The sequence below is a fragment of the Triticum aestivum genome, chromosome 2D (genome assembly GCF_018294505.1).
Source record: "Triticum aestivum cultivar Chinese Spring chromosome 2D, IWGSC CS RefSeq v2.1, whole genome shotgun sequence".
Lineage (NCBI taxonomy): Eukaryota > Viridiplantae > Streptophyta > Magnoliopsida > Poales > Poaceae > Triticum > Triticum aestivum.
Genome location: NC_057799.1, coordinates 392,974,416 through 392,990,475, shown reverse-complemented (window position 1 = coordinate 392,990,475; position 16,060 = coordinate 392,974,416). Strand labels below are relative to the sequence as shown.

General features: G+C 47.4%; 2 protein-coding genes across 2 annotated transcripts; both read left to right on the top strand.

Moving 5' to 3' along the window:
* The first annotated feature begins 265 nt into the window (after positions 1-265).
* Positions 266-2,469, top strand: LOC123053359 (pentatricopeptide repeat-containing protein At2g13600-like). The gene has a single exon (XM_044476819.1). The coding sequence runs from the start codon at positions 416-418 to the stop codon at positions 2,465-2,467; it is 2,052 nt and encodes a 683-aa protein (XP_044332754.1). The 5' UTR covers positions 266-415; the 3' UTR covers positions 2,468-2,469.
* A 561-nt stretch (positions 2,470-3,030) lies between these two features.
* LOC123053360 (protein disulfide isomerase-like 1-2) lies at positions 3,031-6,006 on the top strand. The gene is made up of 10 exons (XM_044476820.1): positions 3,031-3,289; positions 3,366-3,396; positions 3,519-3,806; positions 3,916-4,104; positions 4,208-4,333; positions 4,559-4,696; positions 4,783-4,899; positions 4,978-5,095; positions 5,220-5,332; positions 5,447-6,006. Exons 1-10 carry the CDS (start codon positions 3,102-3,104, stop codon positions 5,690-5,692), a joined length of 1,554 nt encoding a protein of 517 aa, XP_044332755.1. The 5' UTR covers positions 3,031-3,101; the 3' UTR covers positions 5,693-6,006.
* Positions 6,007-16,060: the final 10,054 nt, after the last annotated feature.

Sequence of the window (16,060 nt, the reverse complement as noted above, 5' to 3'; positions counted from 1 at the left end):
GATAGCAAAGATGTGGTGGATCTCTGGAACTCGCGCCGGTCTTCGTGCTCCCTCATAGCGCCAGTGTTATTAGATATTGAAGAGCTAGCGGTTACTTTTTCTTTTGATATTCTTCATGTAAAGAGACATTCTAATGTTCCGGCCCACCTCTGTGCAAGACATGCTAGCACATTGGAGGTGACGGAGTGTTGGATGAACTCTCCCCCTGGACTACTGGTTACTAGCCTTATGGCGGACAGTGCCGGAGCTCGATTGATTGAATAAAGCTCTTCAGTTCCACGAAAAAAAAAAGGAACAATCCTGGAGTTCTGGCGCGTATTCAGCACTGCCCTTGTTTCTCAGTTCGTTCTGCTGGCAACGACGAGGACGCCGCCTTCTGCCACCATTGAATTTTCAAACGGAGGCACCTGTTGGCATGGCGCGACACCACCACCATCACTTCGTCTCCCACCTCCGAGCCTCCGCGCCGCTCGCCGACCTCCTCCGGTCGGCGCTAAGCCTGCCCGCCGCCCGCGCCGCGCACGCGCGCGCCCTCAAGTCGCCCTACGCGGACGAGACTTTCCTCCTCAACACCCTCGTCTCCGCCTACGCGCGGCTCGGCCGCCTCCCCGACGCGCGCAGGGTGTTCGACGAGATTCCCCGCCCCAACACCTTCTCCTACAACGCCCTCCTCTCCGCGCACGCGCGCCTTGGCAACCCCGCCGACGTCCGTGCTCTCTTCGACGCCATCCCCGACCCGGACCAGTGCTCCTACAACGCGGTCATCGCCGCGCTCGCGCAGCACAGCCGCGGGGCCGACGCCCTCCTGTTCTTCGCCGCCATGCACGCCGACGACTTCGTGCTCAATGCCTACTCCTTTGCCAGCGCCCTGAGCGCCTGTGCCGTGGAGAAGGACCCGAGGGCCGGGGTGCAGGTGCATGCCCTTGTTTCCAAGTCGCCGCATGCCAAGGACGTGTATATTGGTAGTGCGCTCTTGGACATGTATGCCAAGTGTGAGGGGCCGGAGGAGGCACGGAGGGTGTTCGAGGCAATGCCGGAGCGGAATGTCGTTTCCTGGAACAGCTTGATCACTTGCTATGAGCAGAACGGCCCTGTGGGTGAGGCGCTTGTACTGTTTGTCGGGATGATGAATGCCGGTTTCATGCCCGATGAGGTGACACTTGCAAGTGTGATGAGTGCATGTGCGGGCCTTGCTGCCGACAGAGAAGGACGGCAGGTTCATGCGTGCGTGGTGAAATCCGATAGGTTTAGGGAGGACATGGTGCTGAGCAACGCTCTGGTGGACATGTATGCCAAATGTGGGAGGACATGGGAGGCGAGGTGTGTGTTTGACCGCATGGCTTCCAGGAGTGTTGTCTCTGAAACATCCCTCATCACTGGGTACGCAAGGTCTGCTAATGTGCAAGATGCTCAGGTGGTGTTCTCACAAATGGTTGAGAAGAATGTCATTGCTTGGAATGTGCTCATTGCAGCATATGCCCAGAACGGTGAGGAGGAGGAGGCACTTAGGCTCTTCGTCCGGCTGAAAAGAGAGTCAATTTGGCCAACACATTACACATACGGAAATGTTCTGAATGCATGTGGCAATGTTGCTGATCTTCAGCTTGGTCAGCAAGCTCATGTGCATGTCCTGAAGGAAGGTTTTCGCTTTGACTTTGGACCAGAATCTGATGTGTTTGTTGGGAATTCCCTTGTAGACATGTACCTGAAGACAGGATCAATTGATGATGGTGTGAAGGTGTTTGAGAGGATGGCAGCCAGAGATACTGTGTCGTGGAATGCCATGATTGTGGGTCATGCACAGAACGGCCGTGCAAAAGAAGCACTGCATCTTTTTGAGAGAATGTTATGCAGCAAAGAGAGCCCAGATTCTGTCACCATGATTGGTGTTCTGTCAGCCTGTGGCCATTCTGGATTGGTGGAGGAGGGCCGGAGATACTTTCGGTCCATGACTGAGGATCATGGGATAACTCCATCCCAAGATCACTACACATGTATGATTGATTTGCTTGGTCGTGCCGGTCATCTAAAAGAAGTTGAGGATCTCATAAAGGAGATGCCAATGGAACCTGACAGCGTGCTCTGGGCTTCTCTGCTAGGTTCTTGCAGGCTACATAAGAATATTGAGATGGGAGAACTTGCAGCTGGGAAGTTGTTTGAGCTTGATCCTGAGAACTCTGGACCCTATGTTCTTCTCTCAAATATGTACGCTGAGTTGGGGAAATGGGCAGATGTATATAGAGTGAGGAGATCCATGAAGAGCAGAGGTGTCATTAAGCAGCCTGGCTGTAGTTGGATTGAGATAGGCAGGCAAGTGAGTGTGTTTCTCGCACGAGATAACGGACATCCATGCAGGAATGAGATACATGATACCTTGAGAATCATTCAGATGCAGATGAGTAGGGTGAGTGTAGATGCTGAAAATGCTGATGGCCTAATAAATTACAGCTCTGAAGCCTGTGGCTAGAACTAGAAGGCTTGATACACCTTGCAGGTTGGAAGATCATGGATGACGCAGAACCCGGTGATGAAAAGAAAAATGGCAAAATGATTCTAAGTGATCCATTCTGTTGCTGGTGCAGCAGTTTTGCTTGGGGTGAAAGCATGAAGGACTTTTCTGATCTGAGTTGTGGATGTGAAGACTGAAACTCTTACAAAGTGCTGCATGTTGACAACGTGACAGTGGCTATGCCATGATGGATTACTTATTTTGGACTCGGTGTATAAAGGTGAAATGCTACTTGCAGACACAAGTATGCATGCAGTGTGCAGATTTTACAGCTGACTTCCAGTTATAAAATAACTGAGAAAAACTAGCCATCTGCTATCAGCTATGTAGTTGTTTACTAACTGAAAGTAGAAAAATGGAAGTAAAGAGACTCAGTATTGTCATTTGTAAGCAAAGTTCAGGAGCATGTGTCTAAGAGAAGCTAGCAAACAAGCCCCAGTTGACTTCCTCGAGATCCCTGCAAGTGCAACACCCCTTCTCATCTTTTCTTTTTGGAAGAGGAACACCCTTGTCATCTTCACCTATATTAACCTGGTAGGCATGTCATCCTCTGACGGAAATCCTGAGAGGTGACTTAGTTACAGCTTAAGCAATGGACGTTCCCCTGGCACTCCCTTTTGCCACCCTCGTCGTGGTCCTTCTGCTCTCTTCCGGCCCCATCGCGGCCGAGGTGGATGCCACAGCTGTGCTTGGAGAGGCGGTCCTGACACTTGACGCAGGCAACTTCTCGGAGGTGGTGGCCAAGCACGAGTTCATAGTCGTCGAGTTCTACGCGCCATGGTATGTTACTCCTTAAGCAGCTATGCTCTGACTCATCCCAAGTCCCAAAACAGTGTCTAACTGATGACCATCGCAGGTGTGGCCACTGCAAGGAGCTCGCTCCAGAGGTTAGTCATTTCCTTAACAAGTAGTCTATCTTACCATGAAAGATGCAACACTGAGACACTGAGACGTACGTTTTGATTTGTCCATGCCATTTATGTGTGTACGTGTGATATGATGCATGCAGTACGAGAAGGCAGCCTCCATGCTGAGGAAGCGCGACCCTCCAGTGGTGCTCGCGAAGGTGGATGCGTACGACGAGAGCAACAAGGAGCTCAAGGACAAGTACAAGGTACATGGGTATCCGGCCATCAAGATCATCAGGAAAGGAGGGAGCGACGTGAGCGCCTATGGTGGCCCGAGGGACGCGGAGGGTATCGTGGAGTACCTCACGAGGCAGGTCGGCCCGGCATCTCTCGAGATCAGGTCTGCAGTGGATGCCTCACGCTCCATCGGCGACAAAGGGGTGGTTCTTGTAAGTTCCTACATCCTACCACATTTGTGCAGTTCACCTCTCTTTCTTTAATCTCTTGAAGAATGGAGATCAATGGGTGTGTTGTTCTTGTCTAAAAATTGCATTGCAGGTGGGTGTATTTCCTGAGTTTGCTGGTATTCAGTATGAGAATTTTATGGCCGTGGCAAACAAGATGCGAACAGACTATGATTTCTTTCACACATCGGATGCGAGCATTCTGCCACGTGGTGATCTGACCGTCAAGGGCCCCCTTCTTCGACTCTTTAAGCCATTCGATGAGCTGTTTGTCGATTCACAAGTAAATATATTTCTTAATGTGCACCTTTCCATTGCTGGTCACTTCGTTCTCGTGGGTGTGCTTTTGCTTGTACACTAAAACACCAGTCATCTATAATTGTCAGGATTTTGATGACGATGCAATCAAGAAGTTTATTGAGGTGTCTGGTTTCCCTACTGTAGTTACTTTCGACGCAGACCCGACCAACCATAAGTTTATTGAAAGATACTACAGCACGCCTAGTGCCAAAGTGAGTAAACAGCAATTGCCCTCGGATCTTGTTTGTTCCTTCAGTACTTGCAGTCTCGGCTTCACTTGTATGGGATGGAAGAGTTGAACATTTAGTAACTTTAGCTCAATTCTTTACCTGCATCATGATATCAACATAGGACCAACATTTGAGATTGCATGAGCGCATTGACCCTTTTCAGTTGTCTCATAAAACATGAAATAACTTTGATACATGATTGGACAGGCAATGCTTTTCTTGCGCTTCAGTGACGACAGAGTTGAGACCTTCAAGAGCCAGATGCATGAAGCAGCCAGGCAGCTCAGCGGTAATAACATCAGTTTTCTAATTGGTGATGTTTCAACCGCAGACCGTGCCTTCGAGGTTGTTACTCTTACTAGCTTCTCGTCATTTTTGTTAAGAATTCCTAGAACTAATCCACTGATTAGCATCCATGCGAAACTTTTCAGTATTTCGGGCTCAAAGAAAGTGATGTTCCCCTCCTCCTCGTGCTAGCATCTACTGGAAAATATCTCAATCCAACCATGGAGCCTGACCAGCTCATACCCTGGATGAAGCAGTATATAGTTGAGGCCTAGTCTACTATGCTGTTTCATAGTACTCTTTTGTCAAATCATTTCCTAATCATCTACTTTTTCATACAGTATGGCAACTTAACACCTTATGTTAAGTCAGAGCCAATTCCTAAGGTGAATGATCAACCTGTTAAAGTTGTCGTGGCTGACAATATTGATGAAATTGTTTTTAACTCTGGCAAAAATGGTTCGTTCATGTCACTTCAACTCACTGGCTGAGCTGAATCATACCAGTGGTCGCATTCAGCTTTTAGTTATTTATCCTGTGGTGAAGTTTGTCTAACCAATTCACTGAATGGCACTTTTTGTAGTTCTACTTGAGTTCTATGCACCTTGGTGCGGTCATTGCCGGAAGTTGGCCCCGATTCTGGAGGAAGTTGCGGTCTCGTTGCAAGACGATGAAGATGTAGTCATAGCGAAGATGGTAGTTCACTTTTCAGTTGATTATTCCAAAAAAATTGCAACTGATTCAGGTCACACTTCTGTGGTAGAGCATCTTCTTAGGCATTATAAACGTCTGAGACCTCTGGTTTTGCAGGATGGTACTGCGAACGATATCCCGACAGACTTCGCGGTCGAGGGATACCCAGCGCTGTACTTCTATTCTTCTAGTGGAGGGGATCTCTTGACGTATGACGGGCAGAGGACGGCCAAGGAGCTCATCAGTTTTATCAAGAAAAACAGGGGGGCCAAAGCTGCTGCAGTAGAAGTAACCCAGACGGATGCTGTAGAAGAGGAGGTAACATCATCGACTCCATCGGGGTCCATTCAAGACGAACTTTAATCAAGATGTATGCATCGTATGTGTCCTTTTGTTCCCCGTAACTCCTGTATTTTGGTGGAGATGCCACTACACCAGTCTAATTGCGGTGTTTTGTTGAAATCTCAACATTACCATGATGAACAAGCCTCCAAAAGATTTCGTTGTAATTCTTAGTCATAAGAGTTATTTTGTAATTTCTAGGCTTCATGGTCCAAAGCATTTTAGTTGTAATGGGTAATGGTTGTCAAGTTTGAATAAAGTTACAAGTGATTTATCAGAAAAATAGTATGACTCAACATTGAGCTCTGAATTTTTTTTTGCCCATTTGGTCGAGGGAATAATGATAATAAAAGGGTTTACATGAAGTTCATTTCAAAGGTGTTTAGGCATCAGAAATCCACAATGCAACGGCATCTGTATGGTTTGTCACTAAGCGAAGACTGGTCTGAACAGCCATCCTGCACTCTTGTCTGTATACCCTGCAGTGTGATATCCTCAGCTTCTTGCGTGATAGATGCACTTGTAAGCGTTGGATTTCACTGAGCAAGGGCACCAGGTTTTTTAACATCCTAGTTAATATTAAAATTATTTCATGAAAAGTTTTTAAAATTATATTACGAAATAAAAATCATATATTCAAAATTATCCTCCAATTTTTTCACATACTAATTATTTTCAGAATTTTAAAGATGATCGCTGGTTTTAAAAACAACAACAACGCAAATATTAAAAGTTTCATGGATTTTACAAAATTACCGATTAAAATTCATAGGTTCTTTGAAAAATATCCAGAGAGAAAAAAACCAGAAACGGTAAAAAGACAGAAAACCAGTGAAATAAAATAACCCGACGGAAAAGTATGGAAAACACAAAAAGCAATGAAAATAATTGGACGGCCCAAGTCGCAGGAAGGGCTTGCAATTCCTACGGTTACGGCACTCTTACGGAAACGCTGCAACTAATTAACGAGCGCTCCTTCGGGAGTCTCGCAACGATCAGCGTCACTTGGCGCGCTTTCAGCCATTCGTCACATGTCGCGCTCTGGGCACTCTCTCCGGATTTTATTATTTTTATTTTTCCGCACGCGTTTCCGGCTTTTTAATGATTTTTTTGATGTTTTGGTTTTTCACCGGTCTTCCTTAGCTTCCCGACCCAAAAAAAAATTCCGGAAAAAAAAATTGCGCAAAAAACGCGTTTTTTTCCTTTCGCGAGAGTCACGGTTTTGCTTCCGATAGGCACGGTTGCGCTTTCGCGAGAGTTATGGTCGTGCCTCTTGAAAACGAAAAAAAACATGTTTTTTGTTTTTTTTTCTTTCGCGAGAGTCACGGTTTTGCTTTCGCGAGAGGCACGGTTGTGCTTTCGCGAGAGTCACGGCCGTGCCTCTCGGAAACGAAAAAAAACGTTTTTCTATTTTTTTTCTTTCGCGAGAGTCACGACCGTGCCTCCTCGGAAACAGAAAAAAACGCGTTTTTCTTTTTTTTTTTCCGCGAGAGTCACGGTCTTGCTTCCGCGAGAGGCACGGTTGTGATTTCGTGAGAGGCACGGGCGTGCCTCTTTCGGAAAGGAAAAAAACACGTGCTCCTGGTTTGGTTTTTTCCTCCGGTTTTTTTCGTGAAAAAAAGTTCGTCAAAACCTATCAACATGGGATCCAGTTTTGAAAATCTCGATGTGAGGAATTCAACGATGAAAGCGGTTCGAGATTTGGACGCATGGTTTAAGAGATAAAACATTTTGAATAAACAGATCTACGGAAAAAAGAGAAAACTACCAGGTTGCGACAAGTGGCGCACACGCAGCGCCACTTGTCGCAACCTGGAAGGTTGGAGTGATCTTGGCAGCGAGTACTCCTCAACTAGTGATTTCGGATCTGAGAGCAACTAGTTAACGAGCGCTTCTTCGGAAGCCTCGCAACGATCAGCGCCACTTGGCGCGCTCTCAGCCATTCACCATGAGTCTCGCTCTAGACGCTCCCTTCGGATTTTTTTTTCCGCACGCATTTTCGGCTTTTTAAATGGGTTTTTTCCCGAGTTTTTTCGACATTTTGGTTTTCCCCCGGTCTTCCTTAGCTTTTCGATCAAAAAAAATTTACGCGAAAAAAACGCGTTCTCTTTTTTTTCTTTCGCGAAAGTCACGGTTTTTCTTCCGCGAGAGGCACGGTTGTGCTTTAGCGAGAGTCACGGCCGTGCCTTTCGAAAACGAAAAAACACGTTTTTTCTTTTTTTTTCTTTCGCGAGAGTCACGATTTTGCTTCCGCGAGAGGCACGGTTGTGCTTTCGCGAGAGTCACGGTTGTGCCTCTCGGAAAGGGAAAAACAAAATGCGTTTTCTGTTTTTTTTCGCGAAAGTCACGGTTTTGCTTCTGCGAGAGACACGGTTGTGCTTTCGCGAGAGTCACGGCCGTGCCTATCGGAAAGGGAAAAAATACGCATTTTCTGTTTTTTTTTCTTTCGCGAGAGTCACGGCCGTGCCTCGGAAAAAACGCGTTTTCTGTTTTTTTTTCCTCCACGAGAGTCACGGTTTTGCTTCCACGAGAGGCACGGTTGTGATTTCGCGAGAGGCACGGGTGTGCCTCTTTCGGAAAGGAAAAAATAAACCATGCTCCTGGTTCGGTTTTTCGTCCTTTTTTTTTGAAAAAAAGTTCATCAAAACCTATCAACATGTTATCTAGTTTTGAAGATCTCGACGCGAGGAATCCAATGGTGAAAACGGTTCGAGATTTGGACGCACGGTTTAAGAGATAAAACGTTTTGAATAAACGAATCTACGAAAAAAGGAAAACTCCCAGGTTGCGACAAATGGCGTGCTGCATGTGCATCACTTGTCACGACTAAAAAAATGAAGTGTTCTTTGCAGCGAGTACTCCTTAATTAGTGATTTCGCTATTATCTGGCCTGAAGCTTTTCAACTATGCGCTACAGCACTGCGCCGTCCCTTTTGAATGCATTCAATCGCTCGCACGTTGTCGCTCATTGCATTTTTCTTCATTCGTACTTATCCCTTTCTTTTGTATTTTTAGTTTTTCACTGTTTCTTCACCGATTTTCTTTCGTTTTTATTTTTTTCACCGGTTTTCTTCATTTTAGCGGGTTTTCTTTGCTTTTCTTCGTTTCTTTCTCCATTTCCATTGTTTTTTCTTTTCTTTCTGTCTTCATTTTCTTTGTTTCTTTCTTGTTTTCATTTATTTTCTCTATTTTTATTTGTTTCTTTCTCGGGTTTCTCTGTTTCCATACATATGGTACATTTTTGTATATATATATAATTAAAAAAATTAATACACATTTAACATTTTTCAAATACATAACTAAAAAAATTGTATACATGGTAAGAAAAATCTATGCCCATTAAACATTTTTCAAATGCTTGATTAATATATTTTTTAAACAAAATTATTTTTTAATACATGATCAACATTTTTTTATATAAAATTAGGCAAATTTTGACATGCTCTCTCTTACCCCCTTTTTTTACATGTGAGATAAGAAGATAAGAGTTAATCAAACTACTAATTAATAAGATCAACGGTTCAGATCTATTATATACTCTTACATCCCATACAAAAAGAGGGGGTAAGAGAGAGCATGTTAAAACTGCAATTGATTGATTAACATTTTTGTCAAATGCATGGTCAATGTTTTTTCTGTGCACATTTAACATTTTTCAAAGGCTTGATTTTTTTTTAAAAATACAATATTGACAAGTTTTGAATACATGGTCGACTTTCTATACATCTAACTTTTTAAAATGCTTGATTAAATTTTTTAAAATACATGATCAACTTTTGTCATATAAATGTATTTTTTTCTATATAATTTTTTGTATATGTAAGAAATATTTTCTGTATGCACATTTAACATTTTTCCAACGCCTGGTTAACCTTTTTTTAAATATGTAAAAAAAGTGGTTTTTTGTAAAGTATTGATTTAGAATATCTAGAAATATAAACAAAAGTAAAAAAGAGAACCAAAAACAAAAAACATGAAAAAGAAGATTGTGGCCTCCCGCGCGCCTGGACTGGCTTATCTCGGGCTAGCCTTAGACAAGGCTACCCTACCTCTCGCTATAAACGAGACATAGGGTCGCCCCTCTTCTTCACTGTGAGCGAATGAGCGAAGAAGAATAGGATATTCCATCATATCCATGGGCTTGGACCAAGTGTCACTGTTACAATCTTGTTTACGAAAGACAGTCTCTACACACGGAAGACTGGAAAATATTTTGTGGGTGTGGTGTGAATTGGGAGTTCGAAACGGCTGCGTGGTTGCATCTTTGGTGGCTGCAGACACATCAGTGTATCCAAGCGTGAGGAGCCTCAACCAATCGTCTAGAAATGTCTCAATGGTAAAACGAAAAAGTTTACTCAACTCTATATACCCACGAGGGTTGAAGCAAATTAAGGAGGGGATGGCTGGCGTAGCTTTCGCGTTCATGAATGCGTGTGATCATCATGGACCATACCCGCCACATCTACTCTTGGCGGCGAAGGACGGCTTCGTATGCTCGGGCCCATGACCCGACCGCGACTGCTCCTCGCCGACCACTCCTACTATTCATGGCAGCGAGAAGACAAGTCATCTCATTAACTCTCCTCGCAGGTCACACATGCACTGCGTTCGGGCGTGCTACCGTGTCGAACAGCGGACGGGGGATGGGATGGCGTCTGTGCGCTGCAATGGAGCCCTGCCTACCGTCTTCCTGATGTCCTTGTGAGTTGTGATCGACCAGCTTCATGACACCTGTACCATAAGAGCATCTCCAGCCGTTGGCCTTCAGGGGTGCGTAAAATCGCCGTCTGGGAGCGAACCGACGCTAAATCGCGTGTTGGGGACGAGATGCCCCCCAGTCACCGCCCACACGTAAATTCAGCCCCACATTCGCACAAACAAGTCGGAAATTTAACCAAACTTCGGCGAGTTCATCAAATATTTTACAAAAAAAGAAGAAAAGACACTGCTAGACCCGTCGTCGCCCTCGCCGTTTCTCGCCGGCCGCCGCCCTGAAGCTCTACATGCCGAGGAGCCTGTAGAACTGCGTGTAGTTGCCGCCGCCGTCGTCGTCGCCTCTTCCGCGGTCGCCGTCCCTGCTGCTTCCCTGCCCAGGGTCGCCGACGCGGCGGGTTGGACGGTCCGAGGGCGTCCTCGTCCTCGTCGCTGTCGAGGATCACCACGCCGTTCTCGTCCTCGTGCCCACGCTGGCGGGCGGCTATCTCCTGCAGGGCTCGGCGCTGCCGGACCATCTCGTCGCGGAGGTAGTCGTCCCGCGCCCACTTTAGGGCGGCCTCGTCGGAGAAGTCACGCCGGGCTATCGCCTCGTACTCCGAGGGGAAGCCGGACTCCACCTTCGGCCTGACGAGCCGGGCAGAGGTGGGCGAGGACTCGGCGATGCGGACGCCGCAGCTGCGGGTGCGCCGGCTGATCAGCGCGTCCTGGGGCTCCGGCTTGACGGGGAGGAGGGAGGGAGAGCCGGACGAGGAGGAGGACGCCGGGTCCATGCGTCTCGGCGTCCATGAGCTCCCACGCCGGCGGGAGAAGGTGGGGGAGCGGGGTACTCCAGCGTACGGCCGAGCACGCCCCACCATCGGCGGCGCCCGTCGGCGTTGTGCTTCCCGGAGGGCACGACGCCGTTGGTGGCCTCGAGCTGCTCGGCGTGGCGACGACGGAAGTACGGCTCCCACAGCGTGCTGTCGGGGGTGTACCTCGGCTCTTCTCTCGCCGGATACGAGCGATCTCCGCACGACGCGCCGCCCCGGTGGGCGGCGGTGGCACCGGGACCCCGCCGGCGCTTATCCTCCACGCCCCGGGCACCCGCATGTCCGGCGGGACCGGGTACTCGGCCTCATAGAGAAGCCGGGCTTCGTCCTCGTGAAGGTGGCGGCGGCCGAAGCCGTTCGCCGCCGCGCCATCGCCTGGGTAGCGCTCGGCCATTGGATGAACTGGAAACAGCTAGAAGAGAGGGAGGATCGGGGGGCGTCGGCGGTGGAGAGCGAGATCTGTGCGTGGCTCACCGGTGCGGGAAGGGGCGACTTATATAGGCGGCGCCCGCGTGGCCGCCGTTTGTGCGCGTGGCGGGCGAGGGACGTGCGTCGCCCCGTCTTCACTACGCCGCCCGTGAGGCATCAATGGAGGAGGCTGACCGGTGCGGCAGCTTTGGCATTGATTCCCCCGCGGGAACCGAGGCGATGAGGACGACGAAGCAACGAGAAGAACCGAGTCGCTGCCAAGGAGGGCCCGTCGATTTTCGCGCCAAAAATGATTTGGCCGGCGCCCCCAAGCGCCCCCAGCGCGCCGGGTTTGGCCTGGGCCCGCCGCCTCCAATTTCGGCGCGAGCCGGCGAAAAAGGACCTTTGGAGACGTGACTGGGCCGATTTTTCGGTGCCCGCGGACAAAAAATCGCCTGGGGGCCTTGTTAGCGCGCGACTGGAGATGCTCTAATCCAATTTGCAAGGGAAAAAAGACACTTGTATAATCCAGGTTTCGTTTTCCTTTTCATATCATGATAATACTAGTAATATAGAGTTAGCTATAGCTAGTGGGTGTTGCGTGTGACCTGAATGATTTGCTATAATCTTTTCACTGTTCACTTTTTTTGCAGGCAACTTTTCATTTTAATAACTGCTCGATCCAGTTGTATATTCTAGATCATGGTTTATATTAAATCAATAGAACATTGGGTACAATCATATATATTCTAGATCATGGTATATATATACATTATTCTTCACCCCAGGTAATCTTACGATCATTTCATCAATAAATTATGCTTCAAATACAAAATGTTACAGTCATATTGATTTACTGCGTAAAATTTGGCATAAAAAAAGGTCAGAAGACCAGAAAAATTACATTTTATATACATTTTACACTATGTTTTTACGTTTGAAATTTGCGTAACATAAAATATTTTTTACGGCGATTATATATTTTCTTACATTCTCCTTTTATGTCTGAAATAAGATAAAATTTACAGAACGTAAAATTGCGGTGCATTCATGTTAAAATAGAGGGGGTGAAGAATAACTATTCCTCACCCGGGGTGACGAATAGCGCTATATATATATATATATATATATATATATATATATATATATATATATATATATATATAGTAACTTAACCTCTCTTGTTTTGCAAAAAAAAAAACAGATCTATTCTAAAGATTCATCGGAAGTACAAAACAATTCAAACATAATAAAAATTACATTGAGGTCCATGGACCACCGAACGACCACTGTCGCCGTTCCCATACCGGAGCCGGCCTGACCTTGTCGATGACAGCCGAGAAATCTTCTTGCACGTGCCCCTAAGGATCAGCGCTCCGGAGCCGCAGTCGCCACTATTGAATTCTTGAATTAATCTGAAGAACCTGACACCAAATATAGCTGTTACCTAACCTCGCTGTCCCGAGGAGCTGGCAGGAATCTACGTCGAAACTGTTGGAAATATGCCCTAGAGGCAATAATAAATGGTTATTATTATATTTCTTTGTTCATGGTAATTGTCTATTATTCATGCTATAATTGTATTGTCCGGAAATCGTGATACATGTGTGAATACATAGACCACAACCTGTCCCTAGTAAGCCTCTAGTTGACTAGCTCGTTGATCAACAGATAGTCATGGTTTCCTGACTATGGACATTGGATGTCATTGATAACGGGATCACATCATTAGGAGAATGATGTGATGGACAAGACCCAATCCTAAGCATAGCATAAAAGATCGTGTAGTTTCGTTTGCTAGAGCTTTTCCAATGTCAAGTATCTTTTCCTTAGACCATGAGATCGTGCAACTCCCGGATACCGTAGGAGTGCTTTAGGTGTGCCAAACGTCACAACGTAACTGGGTGACTATAAAGGTGCACTACGGGTATCTCCGAAAGTGTCTGTTGGGTTGGCACGGATCGAGACTGGGATTTGTCACTCCGTATGACGGAGAGGTATCTCTGGGCCCACTCGGTAATGCATCATCATAATGAGCTCAAAGTGACTAAGGCGTTAGTCACGGGATCATGCATTGCGGTACGAGTAAAGAGACTTGCCGGTAACGAGATTGAACAAGGTATTGGGATACCGACGATCGAATCTCGGGCAAGTAACATACCGATTGACAAAGGGAATTGTATACGGGATTGATTGAATCCTCGACACCGTGGTTCATCCGATGAGATCATCGTGAAACATGTGGGAGCCAACATGGGTATCCAGATCCCGCTGTTGGTTATTGACCGGAGAGGCGTCTCGGTCATGTCTGCATGTCTCCCGAACCCGTAGGGTCTACACACTTAAGGTCCGGTGACGCTAGGGTTGTAGAGATATATGTATGCGGAAACCCGAAAGTTGTTCGGAGTCCCGGATGAGATCCCGGACGTCACGAGAGGTTCCGGAATGGTCCGGAGGTGAAGAATTATATATAGGAAGTCCAGTTTCGGCCACCGGGAAAGTTTCGGGGGTTATCGGTATTGTACCGGGACCACCGGACGGGTCCCGGGGGTCCACCGGGTGGGGCCACCTGTCCCGGAGGGCCCCGTGGGCTGAAAGTGGAAGGGAACCAGCCCCTAGTGGGCTGGGGCGCCCCCCTTGGGCCTCCCCCATGTGCCTAGGGTTGGGAACCCTAGGGGGGAGTTCCCCCTTGCCTTGGGGGGCAAGGCACCCCTTCCCCCCACTTGGCCGCCGCCCCCCCCCCCTTGGATCTGATCTCCAGGGCCGGTGCCCCCCCCAGGGGGCCTATATAAAGGGGGGGGAGGGAGGGCAGGACACAACAGCCTTGGGCGCCTCCCTCCTCCCCTGCAACACCTCTCTCTCTCTCTCGCAGAAGCTCGGCGTAGCCCATGCGGAGACCCGCTACATCCACCACCACGCCGTCGTGCTGCTGGATCTCCATCAACCTCTCCTTCCCCCTTGCTGGATCAAGAAGGAGGAGACGTCGCTGCACCGTACGTGTGTTGAACGCGGAGGTGCCGTCCGTTCGGCACTCGAGCATCGGTGATTTGGATCACGGCGAGTACGACTCCGTCATCCACGTTCATTGGAACGCTTCCGCTCGCGATCTACAAGGGTATGTAGATGCACTCCCTTCCCCTCGTTGCTAGTAGACTCCATAGATGCATCTTGGTGAACGTAGGAAAATTTTAAATTATGCTACGATTCCCAACAGTGGCATCATGAGCCAGGCCTATGCGTAGTTACTATGCACGAGTAGAACACAAAGCAGTTGTGGGCGTTGAGTTTGCCAATTCTTCTTGCCGCTACTAGTCGTTTCTTGTTTCGGCGGCATTGTAGGATGAAGCGGCCCGGGCCGACCTTACACGTACGCTTACGTGAGACTGGTTCCACCGACTGACATGCACAAGTTGCATAAGGTGGCTAGCGGGTGTCTGTCTCTCCTACTTTAGTCGGAACGGATTCGATGAAAAGGGTCCTTATGAAGGGTAAATAGAAATTGGCAAATCACGTTGTGGTCATACGTAGGTAAGAAACGTTCTTGCTAGAAACCTACAAACCACGTAAAAAACTTGCAACAACAATTAGAGGACGTCTAACTTGTTTTTGCAGCAAGTGCTATGTGATGTGATATGGCCAGAAGATGTGATGAATGATATATGTGATGTATGAGATTGATCATATTCTTGTAATAGGAATCACGACTTGCATGTCGATGAGTATGACAACCGGCAGGAGCCATAGGAGTTGTCTTTATTATTTTGTATGACCTGCGTGTCATTAAATAAACGCCATGTAAATTACTTTACTTTATTGCTAAACGCGTTAGCCATAGAAGTAGAAGTAATCGTTGGCGTGACGACTTCATGAAGACACAATGATGGAGATCATGATGATGGAGATCATGGTGTCCTGCCGGTGACGAAGATGATCATGGTGCCCCGAAGATGGAGATCAAAGGAGCATGATGATATTGGCCATATCATGTCACTATTTGATTGCATGTGATGTTTATCATGTTTTTGCATCTTATTTGCTTAGAACGACGGTAGTAAGTAAGATGATCCCTTATAATAATTTCAAGAAAGTGTTCCCCCTAACTGTGCACCGTTGCGAAGGTTCGTTGTTTCGAAGCACCACGTGATGATCGGGTGTGATAGATTCTAACGTTCGAATACAACGGGTGTTGACGAGCCTAGCATGTACAGACATGGCCTCGGAACACACGCAATACACTTAGGTTAACTTGACGAGCCTAGCATGTACAAACATGGCCTCGGAACACGGAGGATCGAAAGGTCGAGCATGAGTCGTATAGAAGATACGATCAACATGGAGATGTTCACCGATCTTGACTAGTCCGTCTCACGTGATGATCGGACACGGCCTAGTTGAATTCGGATCATGTTTCACTTAGATGACTAGAGGGATGTCTATCTGAGTGGGAGTTCATTAA

Bases quoted from the DNA above. Each gene is read 5' to 3' on its own strand.
- LOC123053360 (XM_044476820.1), top strand. From the start codon at position 3,102: ATGGACGTTCCCCTGGCACTCCCTTTTGCCACCCTCGTCGTGGTCCTT. The intron at 3,290-3,365 runs GTATGTTACTCC...TGACCATCGCAG, and splicing joins GTCGAGTTCTACGCGCCATG to GTGTGGCCACTGCAAGGAGC. The intron at 4,105-4,207 runs GTAAATATATTT...TATAATTGTCAG, and splicing joins AGCTGTTTGTCGATTCACAA to GATTTTGATGACGATGCAAT.
- LOC123053359 (XM_044476819.1), top strand. From the start codon at position 416: ATGGCGCGACACCACCACCATCACTTCGTCTCCCACCTCCGAGCCTCC.